The sequence below is a fragment of the Canis lupus genome, chromosome 20 (assembly GCF_003254725.2).
Source record: "Canis lupus dingo isolate Sandy chromosome 20, ASM325472v2, whole genome shotgun sequence".
Taxonomy (NCBI): domain Eukaryota; kingdom Metazoa; phylum Chordata; class Mammalia; order Carnivora; family Canidae; genus Canis; species Canis lupus.
In genome coordinates, this window is record NC_064262.1 from 51,871,780 (window position 1) to 51,892,145 (window position 20,366).

General features: G+C 38.7%; 2 protein-coding genes across 2 annotated transcripts; both read left to right on the forward strand.

Annotated features, from left to right (window-relative positions):
- The first annotated feature begins 1,164 nt into the window (after positions 1-1,164).
- LOC112666932 (olfactory receptor 7G1-like) lies at positions 1,165-2,103 on the forward strand. Its single transcript, XM_025458404.3, has one exon. It carries the CDS (start codon positions 1,165-1,167, stop codon positions 2,101-2,103), a length of 939 nt encoding a protein of 312 aa, XP_025314189.1.
- Positions 2,104-9,990: 7,887 nt separating this feature from the next.
- On the forward strand, positions 9,991-10,929 carry LOC112666931 (olfactory receptor 7G1-like). Its single transcript, XM_025458403.3, has one exon. It carries the CDS (start codon positions 9,991-9,993, stop codon positions 10,927-10,929), a length of 939 nt encoding a protein of 312 aa, XP_025314188.1.
- Positions 10,930-20,366: the final 9,437 nt, after the last annotated feature.

Consider the following 20,366-nt stretch of genomic DNA (forward strand, 5'->3'; position numbering starts at 1 on the left):
ATTGATCCCCCAGAGGTACAGAGACTACAAACCTCGCTCAACAGTCCTGCCCCAGGAAAGAAACAGCATACCTGTGCCTTGCCCTGATGGTGATCTCTCTCTCTCCCAGGAGCTTGATGCTTCACTCCATCCCTCTCCTCTTCCTACCAATACAGTACCAGTCTCCATCATCCAACATCTAGCAGAGATGTTCCGTACCATTCCACAGTGATGTCACCTAGGTAACCTGATGTCCTCTAGTTAGTGTTTGGAAATAAGGGCATATATGTTACTACAAGTTTATCCAGCCGAAACTATGAAGAGTACATGCATAAGATGATTAGAATCAAGACATCTATTTGCCTCTTGTCTGTCTTCTATTTTCTTGACATGTTCCCTGTATCTTTCCTCCAATCCCTAAAGAGTTATCATTCTGCCGGTTTCCTACTCTTTCTATAAGGAAAAAGACTAATTTCATTCTCAGCAGGAACATGCTTCTTTGCAAATTGGTGATTGTTATAACATTTGCTTAATCCTTCTACTGGTTTCGGAAAGATGACTTGGGCAGTTTCCCTTTATCTCCCAATTCTGGGTTTTATGATATACTGTTGTGTTATCTCTGTTGCCAGGCTGTGAGGTCTCTGTGTAAGGGGGTTGAGATGTAGATAGACTTATCAGTCTCACTACCTGTTTCTTCTAATGAAGTCACCAAATTAAAAAATAGCCTAATTTAAAAAATGATGATTCTTCAACCCTTTCCAGGATTAATAAATGCTGACTCATAGCTTTATTAACTTTATTTTTCCTTTTCTTTTTTTAAATAATTGTAGAAGCTTTTTTTTAAAAAAATTTTTTATTTATTCATGAGAGACACACACAGAGAGGCAGAGACAGAGACAGAGGGAGAAGCAGACTTTCTGTGGGAGCCTGATGCGGGACTCAATCCCAGGACCCCGGGATCACGATCTGAGCCAAAGGCAGATGCTCAACCACTAAGCCACCAAGGCATTCCAAATATTTTTTGAAAAAAATAACAATATAATAGGTGAAGAGAAAGCATCTCTCCATTTGACTTCTTCTTTTCCCAACATGGTGCTTGTGCTTGGTGATATTCTTGCTACTTGCCCAGGAGCCAACATTTCATTGTCTTGTTACCATATAATTTCCATCAGATTCATCAACAACATGGAACCTAGAAATGAAACAGTCATTATAGAATTTCTTCTCATGGAAGTGACAGATAATCCAGAACTGCAGTCCCTCATCTTCATCCTGTTCCTATTCATGTACCTGGTCACTGTCCTGGGAAACCTGCTCATCATCCTGGCTGTCATCTCTGACTCCCATCTTCATATCCCCATGTACTTCTTTCTTTTTATTCTGTCATTTACTGACATCTGTTTAAGTACAACCACAATCCCAAAGATACTGGTGAATATCCATACACAGAACCAGAGCATCACTTATGCAGGCTGCCTCACACAGATCTGCTTTGTCATGGTTTTTGCAAGTTTGGATAGTTGTATTCTTTCAGTAATGGCCTATGATCGCTATGTGGCCATCTGTCATCCACTGAGGTACACAGTCATCATGAACTCCCACCTCTGTGGCCTCTTGATTCTTCTCTCCCTGTTTATTAGCATTGTGGATGCCTTGATACACAATCTGATGGTGTTGCATCTGTCCTTCTGCACAGAACTCGAAATCCCTCTCTTCTTCTGTGAAGTTATTCAGGTTATCAAGATCGCATGTTCTGACACCCTCATCAATAACATCCTGATATATTTTGCAACCAGCATATTTGGTGGTATTCCTCTGTGTGGAATCATTTTCTCTTACACTCAGGTAGTGTCTTCAGTTTTGAGAATGCCATCAGCAGGTACAAAGTATAAAGCTTTTTCTACCTGTGGGTCTCACCTGTCAGTTGTGTCTTTGTTCTATGGGACAGCTTTTGGGGTGTACATTAGTTCTGCTCTCACTAGTTCTTCCAGAAACACTGCAGTGGTTTCAATGATGTACACTGTTGTCCCTCAAATGATGAACCCCTTCATCTACAGCCTGAGGAACAGGGACATGAAGGGAGCCTTGAGGAAACTCATAAGTAGAATGCCTTCTCTTCTGTGACTCTGTCATCTGCATGGACTGGGGTTTCTAGAATGAGTCAAAGTGAGAGAAATATTGAGTGAGCCAGAATATCTGGTTCTTGCATCACCAAGTTCTTGTAGAATGACTAGAGAACATAATGGGTAAATTCATTTTAACTTTGGGTTGAAACTTGATTTGTTCTTAGAATACCTCTGTGATGTTTCAAAAATGAATTACATTATCAAACTCAGTTTCTTTGATCAGGTCCATAGAGCTGAACCTGAGGCAGGGCACACAGTGAGTTTTGTTTGGATATTCAAGGAAGAAGAAAAGTTAAGAAGTTGAATAAATCATGGAGTGGATCCAAATAAGTCTGTGGTCATAGAGTCATAATTCTACCAATTGCATAGATTGCACCATTTGGATTGCACCTCGAAAATTAGCCTACTATGAAACATAGGAGGAATTGATCTTTTATACCTAATTTTGTAATTTCCCAGAGTGGTCACTGGCAAACTGTATCTGTGCAAAGGCACTATCAACATCTACCACACTCAGTTTCATCATCTATAAAATTGTATAATATTATTATCTCAGTAGTTTGAGATAATGGTGATACAGTTAATCTTAATTAGAGGAAAAAAATCTCTGTTTCTGCCAAAAGAAGGTAACTCTGATTCTAAGAGACACAAACAATAAAGAATGTTATATTCTTTTTTAAAAAGTTTTTATTTTAATTCAAGTTAGGTGACATATAGTGTTATTTTAGCTTTAGGTATACAATACAGTGATTCAACACTTCCACAGAACACCCAGTTCTCCTAACAAGTGCACCTCTTAATCCCTATCATCTATCTCACCATACCCCCTTCCACCTCCCCCTTGTAACCATCAGTTTATTCTCTATAGTTAAGAGTCTGTTTCTTGGTTTGCCTCTCTCTCTCCTCCTTTGCTCATTTGTTTTGTCTCTTAAATTCTACATATAAGTTAAATCATGGCATTTGTCTTTCTCCATCTGACATCTTTCACTTAGCATGATACCTTTTTTTTAAAATTTTTTTTAAATTTTTATTTATTTATGATAGTTACAGAGAGAGAGAGAGGCAGAGACACAGGCAGAGAGAGGGAGAAGCAGGCTCCATGCACCAGGAGCCCGACATGGGACTCGATCCCGGGTTTCCGGGATCACGCCCTGGGCCAAAGGCAGGCGCCAAACCGCTTCGCCACCCAGGGATCCCACTTAGCATGATACCTTTTAGCTCCAGCCATGTTGTTACAAATGTCAAAATTTCATTTCTCTTTATGACTGAATAATATTCCATTTTATCTCTCTCTATATATTTTATATAGATGTGTGATGAATATTGTATGTATACAATAGAATATTATGTATATATACATATATGACATCATCTGTATCCATTCATCTATCAGTGGACATTTGAGTAGCTTTCATAGTTTGGCTATTGTAAGTAATGCTGCAATAAACATCGGGTGCATTTATACCTTTCAATTAGTGTTTTTATATATTTTGGGTAAATGCCAGTAGTGCAATTACTGGATCATAAAGTAGTTCTATTTTAACTTTTTGAGGACCCTCCATACTGTTTTCCACAGCAGCTGTATCAGTTTGCATTGCCACCAATAGTGCATGAGGGGTTCTTTTTCTCCACATCCTTGCCAACACCTATTATTTCTTGTGTCGTTGATTTAGCCAAGGAATGTTATATTCTTGGCAACTACTTCAGAAGTAGGGCATGTAGAGGTAAATTTATGTATTTTTCCATGTAATGGTTTTATCTTGGACTAGTTCCCCTCATGGACACAGATGACTGCAACAGATTCAGGCCTTATCCAGATACCATGCTGGGAGACAGAAATCTGACTCTTTAACTCTGGCTCTGTTGTTACTTGGCATTGCATTGAGTCATGTGGAATATATCCCCTTTAATTTATTCCCTGAGAATAGGATCCTATGCCATCTACTTAATCTAATTCTTGCTAATGGGAAATTCTTACTGTGGGAAAATGATTCCTGATCACATGGAATGTAACTCCTACTGAGAAATCCACCCTCATAAGCATTACAAGCACTTAGGACAATGTTCGACAACTAGCAAGTACTCCACAAGATTTAATTGCTGTCATTGTGTTCCATATCTTATAGGTATTTTGGTATTTTAAAAGAATTTTTATTTATTCATTTGAGTGAGAGAGAGCACAAGTAGGAGAGAGGCAGAGGGAGAGGGAGAAGCAGACTCCCCACTGAGGTGGGAACCCAATGTAGGGCTTGATCACAGGACCCTGAAATCATGACCTGAGCCAAAGGCAGATGCTTAACTGACTGAGCCACCCAGGTGCCCCTCTTATAGGTCTTTTTTAAAAAAGATTTATTTGAGAGAGAGAGAGTGTGAGAGACCATGTGAGTGAATGCTTGAGAACAGATCGAGGGACAGAGAGAGATTGTCAAACAGATTTCCTGCTGAGCAGAGAACTTGATGTGGGGCTTGTTCTCATGACCCTGAGGTAACCTCCTAAGTAGAAACCAAAAATTGAGTGTTAACTGACTGAGCCACCCAGGCACCCTTTTTATATGTCTTTTATAGCCTATACGTTTTCTTTTTAAGATTTTACTTAATGAGAGAAAGAGAGAGAGAGAGAGAGAGAGAGAGAAAGAGAGGTCACAAGCAGGGGTGAAGGGCAGAGGGAGAAGCAGACTCCCTGCTGAGCAGGGAGCTGCCTGCAGGACTGGATCCCAGGACTCTGGGATCATGACCGGAGCTGAAGGCAGACTCAAGTGACTAAGCCACCCAAGTGCCCTAACAAATATTTTATTATTTGTTTATTTGAGAGAGAGCATGTGTACATGAGAGGGGGGAGGGGCAAAGGGAAAGAGAGAAAGAAGCAGCCTTTTCGCTGAGCAGGAATCTCCACCTGGGGCTTGATCCCAGGACTCTAGTAGGATCATGACCTGAGCAGAAGACAGACGCTTAACTGACTGAACCCAGACACCACTCCCCCAACAAATATTTCAAATATGTCTTTATTAGTATAGATATTCTATGGAGAAATTTTTTTTTTTTAACAAGGAGATATTGAGTGTAAGAGTGGAGAAAAGGGAAATTGTCAAGATTAGGCACAGTACTTTCCCCATAAACACAGAAAAGAAGGTCCATGGGATAGAATCACCTCTGTGGGGAAAGGATTAAATAAATAGTGGAGTTCTCAGGAGAATCAAAGGAATTGCTGGAGTAGTTCTATTGTTATGGGAGGTTGGATGAAGGTTTTATTTTCAGCACCACATCTGAGAAACAGCTCCTGCCTGGCTCTCAGCGTCTCTATGGAGAAGGTTCCTTCGTTGAAGCCCACAGCACAGCTAAGGAGGTAAATCACCTGAGACCTTTGTTCATGCTGAGGTTGCCTGACTCCAGCAAGAACCACCGACTCTGAACCTCTGGGGAGACATTTGAGGAATGTGCATGCATTTTTATACTTAGAACTATATTTGAGATTTTTTTAGAAACATAACCCATTTTTATTAAAAAATGTGAAGAATTAAAAAATCCTTATATTGGATGAGCATTTTTAATAAACGCTGTAAAATTCTATTGACCTCTGAAGTCTGAGATGCATTACTTCAATATTAAAAGCATATGGGATAAAAAATTTAAAAAAATGAAAGCATATGGGAGAATGTGTTTAGAGGTAGGAAAATGGCAGATTTTTCTTCAGTTTTGCTTTTTAATGTTGTATATACTAAAAAATCACACAATAAGAACATTTATACATATCTAGGGGTTAAAAAGAACAATGCCATCACCCTAGGAACTGCCTATGTGATCTGCTACTCACATCACCCTCTCCCCATTCCAGGTGCAGACACTTCTGACTTGTGTGCTTATTTTCTTTGAAGTTCTTTTGGGTTGAATTCCATGAAATTTCCAATATTTTATCATATTTGCCTTATAAAACTAGCAATAGAATTAAATGCCATTGTCTTATCACCTAAATATATATTCCTGTTCAATTTATAAATTTGCCTCTTCCAAACTTGTATAAGTTTAATATATTAGTTTTCATCTTAATAGTTTTTCTTATCATTGTACTTTAATATTTAATCATGTTATTGGGCACATAAGTAAATAATTTATTTATAATTCTCTGTTTTTACATGATATATGGCAACTTTTCAAAGTATGTATCCTGTCCAATATTGATGGAATTTTGTTTGTAACTAGTTTTCTGTTATTATGAATAAACCTGTTGGAATATTCTCATATATGTCCCTTTTTCTCCACGTCCTTGCCAACACCTGTTGTTTCTTGTATTTTTTAATTTAGTAATTCTGACATGTGTGAAGTGACATAGCATTGTGGCTTTGATTTGCATTTTCCTGATGATTAATGATGTTGAGCATCTTCTCATGTGTCTGTTGGCCATCTATATGTCTTCCTTGTAGAAATGTCTATTCTTCTGCCCATTTTTAAATTGGATTAGTTGATGTTTCTGTTGTTGAGTTGTGTTCTTTGCATGTTTTGGGTACTAACCCCTTATCAGATATGTCTTCTCCCATTCAGTGGGTTATCTTTTTGTTTTGTTGGTTTTTTCCTTCGCTGTGCAGAAGCTTTTTTCATTTTGGTGTAGTCCCAATAGTTTAATTTCGCTTTTGTTTCCATTGCCTTGGGACACATGTTTAGAAAAAATGTTGCTATGGCTGAAGTCAGAGAAATTACTGCCTATGCTTTCTTCTAGGATTTTTATGGTTTCAGGCATCAACTTCCCTTTCTTTTAAGTATATATATTATTTCTACTGAGTTGTTTATGTTTTTCTTATTAATTCACATGAGTTCTGTAGATAATTTTAACCCACAGTCCCCTAGAGTGGACAAATATATACATTGAAAATATTGTGAAAAAATTAGAAAAATAGTTACAGACATAAAAAAGTGACAGATTTCTCTGCATTGACTAGAGACAAAAATGTCTAAAAATAAATTAGAATTATTGTATGAATATACACAATGAAGATTAAGCTTCAGGAAACATTAACGACTCTTAGAAGAAAAACCTTTGAGAGTTCCCCATTTCTACAATTCAGCTATATTTTAAAATTTGTTATTTATATCAATATATACAAAGTATATTTTCACAACTAAAATTAGTATCAGGCTTACTGATGTCATTCACTGGGCAATGACATCCTTCATTAATACCTAAAAATAAGACTGAAATTCCATTAAAGAAGGATAGTGTGCTAATATTTGCAAAACATTTGAAATGGAGATGAACAGACCCAGATGGACATGATGTACACTTGGTCTCCTGGGATCAAGAAAATACCATCTTGAATTTCACTGTTCTAGAGTCTTGGTCTTTAAGGATTTACACTGCCCTGGGATGTCTGTGACAATAAAATTGCTTGGTTAATGAGGAGCTTTGGAAATTGAACCTCTAGGGATATAGAGACTATAATCTGCCTATGACCACCTCATCTAACCTTAAAAGTAGTACAGCTCAGCCTCCTCCCATAGATGATCTTTCTTGCTCAAGAACCTGAATCTCACTTAATCCTTCTGCCTTTCCTGAGAGCATGTCTTCCATAAGGTACATCGGAAATGTCAATCATCAGTCCACTATGATGCCAAGCAGGTAACGTAACACTCCCTACTCAGTGTTCGGAAATGGGGGCAAATGTTTTAATATAGGTTCATCTGGGGAAGCTGTGAAGAGAGTACCTACACCAAATGATTAAAAGCAAATTAACCCTGGTCTTCCCACATGCCTTGTCTTTTTCACATGTTTCCTTGTGCTTTTTACTGTCACTCCATTTACTAATATCTTTTCATTCACTTGTATGGCCAGGAACCATTTTTTCCCCAAGTAGAAATTTGCCCTTTTTTTTTTTTAAGGATTTTGTTTATTTATCTGAGAGACAGAGAAAGAGATAGCGAGCACAGGAGTGGGGTGAGAGGCAGAGGGAGAAGAGGACTCCCTGCTGAGCAGGAAGCTTGACTTGATCCTGGGACTCCAGGATCATAACCTGAGCCAAAGGTAGGCATTTAACTGACAACCCAGGAGAAGATGCTCAACATCATTAATCATCAGGAAAATGCAAATCAAAGCCACAATGCTATGTCACTTCACACATGTCAGAATTACTAAATTAAAAAAATACAAGAAACAACAGGTGTTGGCAAGGACGTGGAGAAAAAGGGACATATATGAGAATATTCCAACAGGTTTATTCATAATAACAGAAAACTAGTTACAAACAAAATTCCATCAATATTGGACAGGATACATACTTTGAAAAGTTGCCATATATCATGTAAAAACAGAGAATTATAAATAAATTATTTACTTATGTGCCCAATAACATGATTAAATATTAAAGTACAATGATAAGAAAAACTATTAAGATGAAAACTAATATATTAAACTTATACAAGTTTGGAAGAGGCAAATTTATAAATTGAACAGGAATATATATTTAGGTGATAAGACAATGGCATTTAATTCTATTGCTAGTTTTATAAGGCAAATATGATAAAATATTGGAAATTTCATGGAATTCAACCCAAAAGAACTTCAAAGAAAATAAGCACACAAGTCAGAAGTGTCTGCACCTGGAATGGGGAGAGGGTGATGTGAGTAGCAGATCACATAGGCAGTTCCTAGGGTGATGGCATCTATCTAAAAATTTATTTTAGATTTTTATTTATTTTTTTTGGGGGGGGGAATTTGCCTTTTAAAAAATATGGTGACTGTTACAAAATTTTCTGACATTTACTTACAATCTTGTGGTAAGAGGGCAGGAAATTTAGATAAGTTTATCTTATTCTTGGTTCTTGACATATCTATGCATTATCTCAGTTGTCTGCCTCTGAGGTCTCTGGAGATTCAGATAGATTGTTTGTTTGTTTGTTTTACAGAGAAAGAGCAAGAGTGTGTGAGTGCAGTGGGAAGGGAGAAGGAGAGAGAATCTCGAGCAGACTCCCCGCCGAGTGTGGAGCCCAAAGCAGGGTATGATCTCAGGACCCTGGCTCAATCCTAGTACTCTGAGATCATGACCTTAGCCAAAACCAAAAATTGGATGCTTAACTGACTGCACCACCCAGGTGCCCTCCAGACAGAATCTTCAGCTGCCTTTCTAGTCTGTTTCTTTTTTTTTTTAGATTTTATTTATTTATTCATGAGAGATGGAGAGAGAGAGACAGACAGAGAGAGAGAGAGAGAGAGAGAGAGAGGCAGAGAGGAAAGAGAGAGAGAGAGACATAGGCAGAGGGAAAATCAGGCTCCCTGCTGGGAGTCTGATGCGGGTCTCAATTCCAGGACCCCAGGATCACAACATGAGCCAAAGGCAGACACTCAACCACTGAGCCACCTAAGTGCCCCAGTCTTTTTATTTTTATAAAATTATCAAACGTCAAATGTTTTATTTTTTAAAAAAGATTTTATTTATTCATTTTAAAGAGAGAGCATGAAACGGGGGGCCAGAGGGAGAGGGAGAGAGAAAAGAAGACTCCCCACTGAGTGGGGAGCCCAACATGGGGCTCAATCCTAGTACTCTGAGATCATGACCTAAGCTAAAGTCAGATGCTTAACTGACTGAGCCACCCAGGTGTCCCTATAATTACCAAATGTTATGAGGAAACAGCATCATAAACAGTATAATTTTTAAAAATGACTACCCGTTAACCCTTTCCAGACTTAACAATTGTTGATGCTCTGCTATATCAGCTTCAGGTTTTTATTATTTTTTTAAAAAATGAATAATATACATACAGAAGGCACCCATCTCTTACTCCTCTCTATTAGTCTTCATCCCATCCCAAGATGGTTTTTGCCGGCAGTGATGCTCTTCCTGCTGGTCTAGGAAGCACACATTTGATTGACTCCATCTTTTCCATCAGATTCATCAACAATATGGAACCCAGAAATGATACACATGTTTCAGATTTCCTTCTCATGAGAGTGACAGAGAATCCAGAACTGCAGTTCCCCCTATTCATTCTGTTCGTGTCCATGTACCTGGTCACCATCCTGGGAAACCTGCTCATCATCCTGGCTGTCATCTATGACTCCCATCTCCACACCCCCATGTACTTCTTTCTCTCCAATCTGTCTATTAATGACATCTGTTTAAGCACAACCACCATCCCAAAGATGCTGGTGAACATCCAAACACAGAATCAAAGCATCGCTTACACAGGCTGCCTCGCACAGATCTGCTTTGTCCTGATTTTTGCAAGTTTAGAAAGTAGTCTTCTTGCAGTAATGGCTTATGACCGCTATGTGGCCATCTGTCATCCACTGAGGTACACAGTCATCATGAACTCCCACCTCTGTGGCCTCTTGATTCTACTGCCTCTGTTTATTATCATTGTGGATGCCCTGATGCACAGTCTGATGGTGTTGCATCTGTCCTTCTGCACAGAACTTGAAATCCCTCTCTTCTTCTGTGAAGTTGTTCAGGTTATCAAGATTGCATGTTCTGACACCCTCATCAATAACATCCTGATATATTTTGCAACCAGCGTATTTGGTGGTATTCCTCTGTGTGGAATCATTTTCTCCTACACTAAGATAGTGTCTTCTGTTTTGAGAATGCCATCAGCAGGTACGAAGTATAAAGCATTTTCTACCTGTGGGTCTCATCTGTCAGTTGTGTCTTTGTTCTATGGGACCGGTTTGGGGGTGTACATTAGTTCTGCTCTCACTAGCTCTTCCAGAAACACTGCAGTGGTTTCAATGATGTACACTGTTGTCCCTCAAATGATGAACCCCTTCATCTACAGCCTGAGGAACAGGGACATGAAGGGAGCCTTGAGGAAACTCATAAGTAGAATGCCTTCTCTTCTGTGACTCTGTCATCTGCATGGACTGGGGTTTCTAGAATGAGTCAAAGTGAGAGAAATATTGAGTGAGCCAGAATATCTGGTTCTTGCATCACCAAGCTCTTGTAGAATGACTAGAGAACATAATGGGTAAGTTCATTTTAACTTTGGGTTGAAACTTGATTCTTCTTTGAATAGCTCTGTGACATTTCAAAATTGAGTTCCAATTCCTAAGCTCGGTATTTTTGATGAAGTCCTCACAAGCCGTCCCAAGACAAGGGTTACACTGATCCTGAAATATGAGAAGAGAAGTAGGAGAAGTTGGATAAGTCAGAGAGAGGATCTAATAAGTCTGTGGTTATAGCAGAGACTTGATTTTGCCTTATTTTATAGTTAGTGCCATGTGAATCGCACTCCAGGGGAGAGCCAAATGTGAAACATAGGGGGAGCTTTTCTTTCATACTCCAGTAATTCTTGGGATCAGTCATGGGTAAACTGTGTCAGTTTTCTCTTTTTAACTGGTTTTTTATGGTTTCACATCTCACATTTAGATCTTTAATCCATTTTGAGTTTATTTTTGTGTATGTTAGAAGTCCTAGCTGCAGCAATCAGAAAACAAAAAGAAATAAAAGGCATCCAAATCTGCAAAGAAAAAAGTAAAACTTTCACTACTTACAGATGACACAATACTCTATATAGAAAACCCAAAAGGCTCCATCAAAAAACTGCTAGAACTGATAAATTCAGTAAAGTAGCAAGATACAAAATCAATGTACAGAAATATGTCACATCTCTATACACCAATAATGAAGCAGCAGTCGTTTTAGAATGACTAGAGAACATAATGGGTAAGTTCATTTTAACTTTGGGTTGAAACTTGATTCTTCTTTGAATAGCTCTGTGACATTTCAAATAGCTCTTGATTCTTCTTTGAATAGCTCTGTGACACTTCAATATTGAGTTCCAATTCCTAAGCTCGGTATTTTTGATGAAGGGCAACACCAGCATTAACAGTATAGATCCTCAATTTTATCATCTATAAAACTGCCATAATGGGATTATCTCAGTGGTTTGAGATGAGCGTTAGACCTTTGATCCTTATTAGTGAGGAAACCATCGTATCTTCTAAGAGAATGTAATCCTGATTGTATAATGTGAAAACAATATATTTGTATTTTCCTGATCGGTGATGGTGGGGAGCTTTTCATTTATCTGTTGGTCATCTGTATGTCTTCTTTGGGAAAGTGTCTACTCATGCCTTCTGCCCAGTTTTTAAATTGAATTATTCATTTTTTGGTTGTTGAATTTTATAAGTCCTTTATGGATTTTGGATATGCACCCTTTATCAGATATGTCATTTGCAAATATCTTCTCCTATTCCATTTTTTGCCTTTTAGTTTTATTGATTGTTTCCTTAATTGTACAGAGGCCTTTTATTTTGATTAAGTCTCAATAGTTTATTTTTGCTTTTGTTTCTCTTGCCTCAGGAGGCACATCTAGAAAGAAATTGCTACAGCTTATGTCAAGGAGGGGACTGCCAGTGTTTTCCTCTAGGATTTTTATGGTTTCAGGTCCCACATTTAGGTCTTTAATAATTTTGAATTCATTTTGTGTTTGGTGTAAGAGAATGGTCCAGTTTCATTCTTCTGCATGTTGCTGTTCAGTTTCCCAACCCCATTTGTTGAGACTGTTTTATCCATTGGATATTCTTACCTGCTTTATCAAAGATTAATTGTTCATATAGTTGAGGTTTTATTTCTGGGTTCTTTATTGTGTTCCATTGATTTGTGTGTCTGTTTTTGTGCCACCATACTGTCTTGATGACTACAGCTTTGTAATATAACTTGAAGCTTGGAATAGTGATGCCTCCATCTTTGCTTTTTTTTTTTCAAGGTTGCTTTGGCTATTTGGGACTTTTGTGGTTTCATACAGATTTTAGGAATTTTTGTTCCAGCTCTGTGAAAAATGCTGTTGACATTTTGATAAGGATTGCATTGAATGTGCAGATTGCTTTGGGTAGTATAGACATTTTAACAATATTTGTTCTTCCAGTCTATCAGCATAGAATGTCTTTTTTTTTAAAGATTTTATTTATTTATTCATGATAGACATAGAGAGAGAGAGAGGCAGAGACACAGGCAGAGGGAGAAGCAGGCTCCATGCAGGGAGCCCGACGTGGGACTCAATCCTGGGTCTCCAGGATCACGCCCTGGGCTGAAGGCAGGCACTGAACCGCTGAGCCACCCAGGGATCCCCAGCATAGAATGTCTTTCGATTTCTTTGTGTTATCATCAATTTCTTTCACTAGTGTTTAATAGTTTTCAGAGTACAGGTCTTTAACCTCTTATGTTAGGTTTGTGGTTTGTTCCTAGATATCTTATTATTTTTGGTACAGTTGTAAATGGGATTGATTCCTTCATTTCTCTTTCTGCTGCTTCATTATTGGTGTATAGAGATGTGACTTATTTCTGTACATTGATTTTGTATCTTGCTACTTTACTGAATTTATCAGTTCTAGCAGTTTTTTGATGGAGCCTTTTGGGTTTTCTATATAGAGTATTGTGTCATCTGTAAGTAGTGAAAGTTTTACTTTTTTTCTTTGCAGATTTGGATGCCTTTTATTTCTTTTTGTTTTCTGATTGCTGCAGCTAGGACTTCTAACATACACAAAAATAAACTCAAAATGGATTAAAGATCTAAATGTGAGATGTGAAACCATAAAAAACCAGTTAAAAAGAGAAGAAGACATTAATAGAGATTTTCTCAAAGAAGACATACAGATGGCCAAAGACACACGAAATGATGCTCAATATCACTGATCATCAGTGATACAAATCAAAAGTACAATGAGATATCATCTCACACCAGTCAGAATGGCTAAAATCAACAACGACAACAACATCAACAACAACACAAGAAGCAACAGGTGTTGGAACACCTGGGTGACTCAGCGGTTGAGCCTCTGCTTTCAGCTCAGGGGTGGTCCCAGGGTCCCGGGATCGAGTCCTGAATAGGGCTCCCCATACGGAGCCTGCTTCTCCCTCTGCCTGTGTCTGCCTCTCTCTGTGTGTCTCTCATGAATAAATAAATAAAATCTTAAAAAAAAAGAAACTACAGGTGTTGACAAGGATATGGACAAAGGGGAACCTTCTTACACTATTGGTGGGAATGCAAACTGGTGCAGCCACTGTGGAAAATAGTATGGAGATTCTCAAAAATTTAAAAATAGAACCACTCTATGATCCAGCAATTGTACTACTATGTAATTGACCAAAAAATACAAAGACACTAATTCAAACGGATACATGCACACCAGTATTTATAGCAGCATTCTCTACAAAAGCCAAATTATGGAAATAGCCCATGTGTCCACTGACTGATTCAGTGGGATATGGACTGGACACATGGGATACACACACACACACACACACACACACACACTGGAATATTACTCAACTATACATTATACAATGGAATATTACTCAACCATCAAAAGAATGGAATCTTGCCATTTGCAATGATATGGTTGGAGCTAGAGAGTACAATCTATGCAAAATTAGTCCAAGAAAGATATTGCCACATGACTTCACTCATATGTGGAATTTAAGCAGCAAAACAAATGAGCAAAGTATTAAAAAAGAGAGAGGCAAACCAAGAAACAGACTCTTAACTACAGAGAACAAACTGATGGTTACAAGAGGGGAGATGGGTGTGGGGATGGGTGAAATAGGTGATGGGGATTAAGGAGCACACTTGTTGGGAGGAGCACCAGGGGATGTATGGAATTGTTGAATCACTATTGTACACTTGAGACTTATAATACACTATGTTATTTAACTGGAATTGAAATAAAAACTTTTTAAAAAAATGGGAAAGAGCCAGTCTCTTCAAAAAATGGTATTGGGAAAACTGGACAGCCACATGAAAAGAATGAAACTGGACCACTTTCTTACAGCCTATGCAACTTTCATGTTTTTAAGTGTACAATATGGTGGCAAAATTACACTCACGGTATTTACCAAACATTGCATCTGTTTCTTTTCTTTTTTTTTTTTAATTTTTTTATTTATTTATGATAGTTACAGAGAGAGAGAGAGGCAGAGACATAGGCAGAGGGAGAAGCAGGCTCCATGCACCGGGAGCCCGATGTGGGATTCGATCCCGGGTCTCCAGGATCGCGCCCTGGGCCAAAGGCACGCGCCAAACCGCTGCGCCACCCAGGGATCCCATTGCATCTGTTTCTATAGCTTTCATGAATCAAAGGGAAAATCTGTAGCCATTATGAATAACTTGATCTAATGTAATGTCACAGGACCTGCCCTTGACAACCTCTAGTCTACTTTCTATCTCTATGATTTTTCTTACTCTAGATATTTCATCAAAGAGAAGTCATAAAATAAAAGTTCTTTTGCATCTGGCTTATTTTACTTAGCATAATGTTTTCATGGTTTGTCCATGTTTTAGCATATTTCAGAACTACATTCCTTTTTATGGCTGAAAAATAATCCAGTATATGTGTGTGTGTGTGTGTGTGTGTGTGTGTGTGTGTGTGTCTACATTTTGGGTCTTGTCAGTAATACTGCTATGAACATTGTTGTATAAGTACCTGTTTGTCTTCCTGATTTGGATTCTTTGACTATATACCTGGCAGTGAAATTGCTGGGTTGCATAGTAAGTCTTTGTTTAGCTTTTTTTTTTTTTAAAGATTTTATTTATTTATTCATGAGATACACAGAGAGAGAAGAGAGGCAGAGACACAAGTAGAGGGAGAAGCAGGGCTCATGCAGGGAGCCTGACATGGGACTGGATCCCTGGTCTCCAGGATCAGGCCCTAGGCTGAAGGCAGCGCTAAACCGCTGAGCCACCTGGGCTGCCCTTTTGTTTAGCTTTTGAGGAATTCCCAAATTGCATTCAATTCCGAACTCAGAAAGTTTATGTCCTCTGATTTTGTTCTGTGTAAAATTGTTTAGGCTCATTGGGGCTTCCTGAAATTCCATCTGAGTCTGAGGATCAGTTTTTCTATATCTTGATAAAGGCATTACCGCTTTTTGCACAAAAATAGTATTGAAAGGGATCTCATATATGGTCATTGAATCTCTGTATTTCTTTGTATAGACTGACATCTTAATGATGTCTTTCTACCTGTTAGCACCAGGCACAGTTCCATTTATTTAGATTTCCTCCAGTTTATTTCAGCCATGCGTTTTGTTTTCAGTGTACAAGTCTCTTATCTCCTTGGTTAAATTTATCTCTAGGTGTTTCATTGTTTTAGATGCTATTTTAAACAGAATAACTTTCTTCTATTCAGTTGCTTCTTTCAGATGTGTAAGAACACAACTGATATTGGTGTGTTGATCACCTATCCTGCAACTTTGCCCAGTTCTTTTTTTTTTTTAAAGATTTTATTTATTCATTCAGGAGAGACAGAGAGGGAGAGAGAGAGGCAGAGACACAGGCAGAGGGAGGAGCAGGTTCCATGCAGGGAGCCCGATGTGGGACTTGATCCCGGGTCTCCAGGATTACACCCTGGGCCAAATGCGGTGCTAAACCACTGAGCCACCCGGGCTGCCCAACTTTGTCCAGTTCTTTGCTCAGTGCCTTTCCTGTGGACTCTTTAGGGTTTTTTATATATAAGATCAGGTCCCTGTGAATAGAGATAGTTTTACTTCCTCCTCTCCAATCTGGATGACTTTTATTTGGTTTTCCTGACTAAGAGCTCTGGCTTGAACTTCCAGTTCCATGGTGACCAGCAGTGGTAAGGCAGGCTTCCTTGCCTTATCCCTGATGTTAGGGAGAAAGCTTTCAGTCTTTCAAGTATGGTGTTAGCTGTGGGTTTTCCATTAAAACCATTTAACATCTAGAGGAATTATTGTATTATCCCTAGTTTTCTGAGTTTTAAATTATTATGATACAGATGCAATGAAGTGCCGAGACACCTGCACCCTGATGTTTCTAGTAGCAATGTCCATAATAGCCAAACTGGAAGGAGCCTCGGTGTCCATCGAAAGATGAATGGATAAAGAAGATGTGGTCTATGTATACAATGGAATATTACTCAGCCATTAGAAACGACAAATACCCACCATTTGCTTCGACATAGATGGAACTGGAGGGTATTATGCTGAGTGAAAGAAGCCAATCGGAAAAGGACAAACATTATATGGTCTTATTCATTTGGGGAATATAAAAAATAGTGAAAGGGAATAAAGGGGAAAGGAGAAAAAAATAAGTGGGAAATATCAGAAAGGGAGACAGAACATGAGAGACTCCTAACTCTGGGAAACGAACTAGGGGTGGTGTAAGGGGAAGTGGGAGGGGGGTGAGGGTGACTGGGTGATGGGCACTGAGGTGGGCACTTGATGGGATGAGCACTGGGTGTTATTCTATGTGTTGGCAAATTGAACACCAATAAAAAATAAATTAAAAAATAAATTATTATCATGAATGGGCTTTGGATTTCATGAAATTCCTTTTCTTCATCAATTGAGATACAGTTTTTCATACTTTTGTTTATTAATGTGATGCATTTCCTCGATCTACTTTCTTATGTTAAATCATCTTGAGTTCTTGGATAAATATTATTTGGTTATGGTAAATTATCCTTTTAATTTGGTGTTGGATTCAATTTGTTAATATTTTGTTGAGGATTTTTGTATCTGTATTTATCAGGGATATTCTTTTGTAATTTTACTGTGATGTCTTTATATGGGCTTGGTGTCAGGGTAATGCTGGGTTCATGAGATGATTTAGAAAATGTCTCCATCTCTTAAAATTTTTTGGAAGAATATGAGAAATATTGGTATAAATTCTTCTTTAAATGTTTGGTAGAATTAACCAGTGAAACCCTGTCATCAGGAGGTTTTTTGTGTTGGGCGGTTTTTGATTAGAGATTCAATCTCCTTCCTCATTATTTATCTGTTCAGATTTTCTTTTTTCATGATTCAGTCTTGGCTTTGTTTAAGTTTCTAGGAGTCTCTTCATTTCTTCTAGGTTATCCAGATTGTTGGCATATAATTGCTCATAGTATTCTCTTATGATCTTTTGTGTTTCAGTTTTTAAAAAATATTTTATTTTTAAATTTTAATTTAATTTTTAAAAAAGATTTTATTTATTGATTGATGAAAGACACAGAGAAAGAGGCAGAGACACAGGAAGAGGGAGGAGAAGCAGGCTCCATGCAGAGAGCCCCATGTGGGACTTGATTCCGGTACTCCGGGATCATGCTCTGAGCCAAAGGCAGACGCTCAACCGCTGAGCCATCCAGGCATCCCAGTATTTTATTTTATTTTTTTAAGATTTTACTTATTCATGAGAGACACACAGAGAGAGGAAGAGACACAGGCAGAGGGAGAAGCAAGCTCCATGCGGGGAGCCCGATGCAGGACTCGATCTCAGGACCCCAGGATCATGACCTGAGCCAGAGGCAGACGCTCAACCATTGAGCCACTCAGGTGCCCCTCTGTGGTATCAGTTGTAATGTTTCCTCTCTAATTTCAGATTTTTTTTTTTTTATGATAGTCACAGAGAGAGAGAGAGAGGCAGAGACACAGACAGAGGGAGAAGCAGGCTCCATGCACCGGGAACCTGATGTGGGATTCAATCCCGGGTCTCTAGGATCGCGCCCTGGGCCAAAGGCAGGTGCTAAACCACTGCGCCACCCAGGGATCCCTAATTTCAGATTTTATTAGAATCTTCTCTTTTTTCTTAGTCTAGCTAAATTTTCTCAATTTTGTATATCATTTGGAAAACCAACTCTTTGTTTTGTTGGTCTTTTATATAGTTTTCATGGGCGCCTGGGTAGCTCAGTCAGTTAAGCATCTGACTCTTGGTTTTGGCTCAGGTTATGATTTCACAGGTGGTGAGATGGAGCCCTGAGTCAGGGCTCTGCACTCAGCAGGGAGTCTGCTCAAAGATTCTCTCCCTCTGCCCCTCCTCCAACTTGTTCTCTCTCTCTGTCTCTCTCAAATAAATAAATAAATAAATAAATAAATAAATTAAATCTTTATGTAGTTTTCTGGTCTCTATTTCATTTATTTCTGCTCTTTGTGTTTACTTCCTTCTAAGTTTGACCTCAGCTTGCTTTCCTACTTGAGATCTTTTTTTCTTTTTCAAGTGTAGACATGTATCACTCTAAATATCTCCCTTAGAACTTTTTTTGGAGCATCCCATCGTTTTTAATATATCGTGCTTTCATGTTTTTGTTTCAAGGTGTTTTTATTTCCCTTTTGATTTCTTCTTAGACTTATTGGTTGTCCAGGACTGTATTGTTTAATTTCCACATAGTGTGTTTTCCAGCTTTCCTCATGTTATTGATTTCTTGTTTCATAGCATTTTGGTTGGAAAGAATACTTGTTAAGATTTTATTTTTATTTTTTTGTTTTTTTAATAATAAATTTATTTTTTTTTGGTGTTCAATTTGCCAACACACAGAATAACACCCAGTGCTCATCCTGTCAAGTAATCTTTATAAAACTGCCAAGACTCTTTGGGAACCTATCATATGATCTATCCTGGAGAAAGTCCTATGAGCACTTGGGAAAAATATGTATTCTGAGGTTGTCAGGTTGAATATTCTGTATGTCTGATAGGTCCATTTGGCCTGATGTATGGTTCAAGTCTAATGTTTCCTTGTTGATTTTCTGTCTGGATGATTTCTTCATTGTTGAAAATGGGGCATTGAAGTCCCCTACTATTATTGTATTGTTTATTTCTCCCTTTGGTCTGTTGGTATTTGCTTAATATTTATGTGCTCTGATGTTGGGTGCATATATATTTATGGTTTTTATATTTTGGCAGTGGGACCCAGTAATGGGGGTTGGTCTGGGAGCATGTAGGAGCATAGTTGGAGGGGTTGGTTACAGATGAGCTCAGTGGTATAAACCAGTGACAGAAGGCAAGGTCTGATGCATGTCCACAAGCAACTGTGGGGGCCCCAGCTTTTGGTGAGTTCTTTTTTTTTTTTTTTAAGATTTTGTTTATTTATTTATGAGAGACACAGAGAGAGACAGAGAGGCAGAGACACAGGCAGAGGGAGAAGCAGGCTCCATGCAGGGAGTCCGAAATGGGACTCAATCCCGGATCTCCGGTATCACACCTTGGGCTGAAGGGCGCTAAACCGCTGAGCCACCCAGGCTGCCCTTTTGGTGAGTTCTTTTGCTGCACGATCTCTCCCAGGCATGCACACTGCCATGGAGGTTGGTGATGAGTATCAGGCTGGTGGCTTACAATGCACAGCTGGAGGGACTATCTCCAAGTGAGCAGCACATGGTGCTAGGGGCCAGCAAGAGGGTCTGGGGTAGTGCTTTGCATTCACACAGCTTCAGAGGCTTGAGCTGGCTGCTGGTGTGGGTTAAGGGCTCAGAGTACAGGGGGAGGAATGTGAGGGACTCAGGTGGATGGTGTTACTGAACATGAATAACTGGGGTGAAAGGGAATGCAAGGAGTGGACTTTGTTTTTTTCTGTGA

Bases quoted from the DNA above. Each gene is read 5' to 3' on its own strand.
- LOC112666932 (XM_025458404.3), top strand. From the start codon at position 1,165: ATGGAACCTAGAAATGAAACAGTCATTATAGAATTTCTTCTCATGGAA.
- LOC112666931 (XM_025458403.3), top strand. From the start codon at position 9,991: ATGGAACCCAGAAATGATACACATGTTTCAGATTTCCTTCTCATGAGA.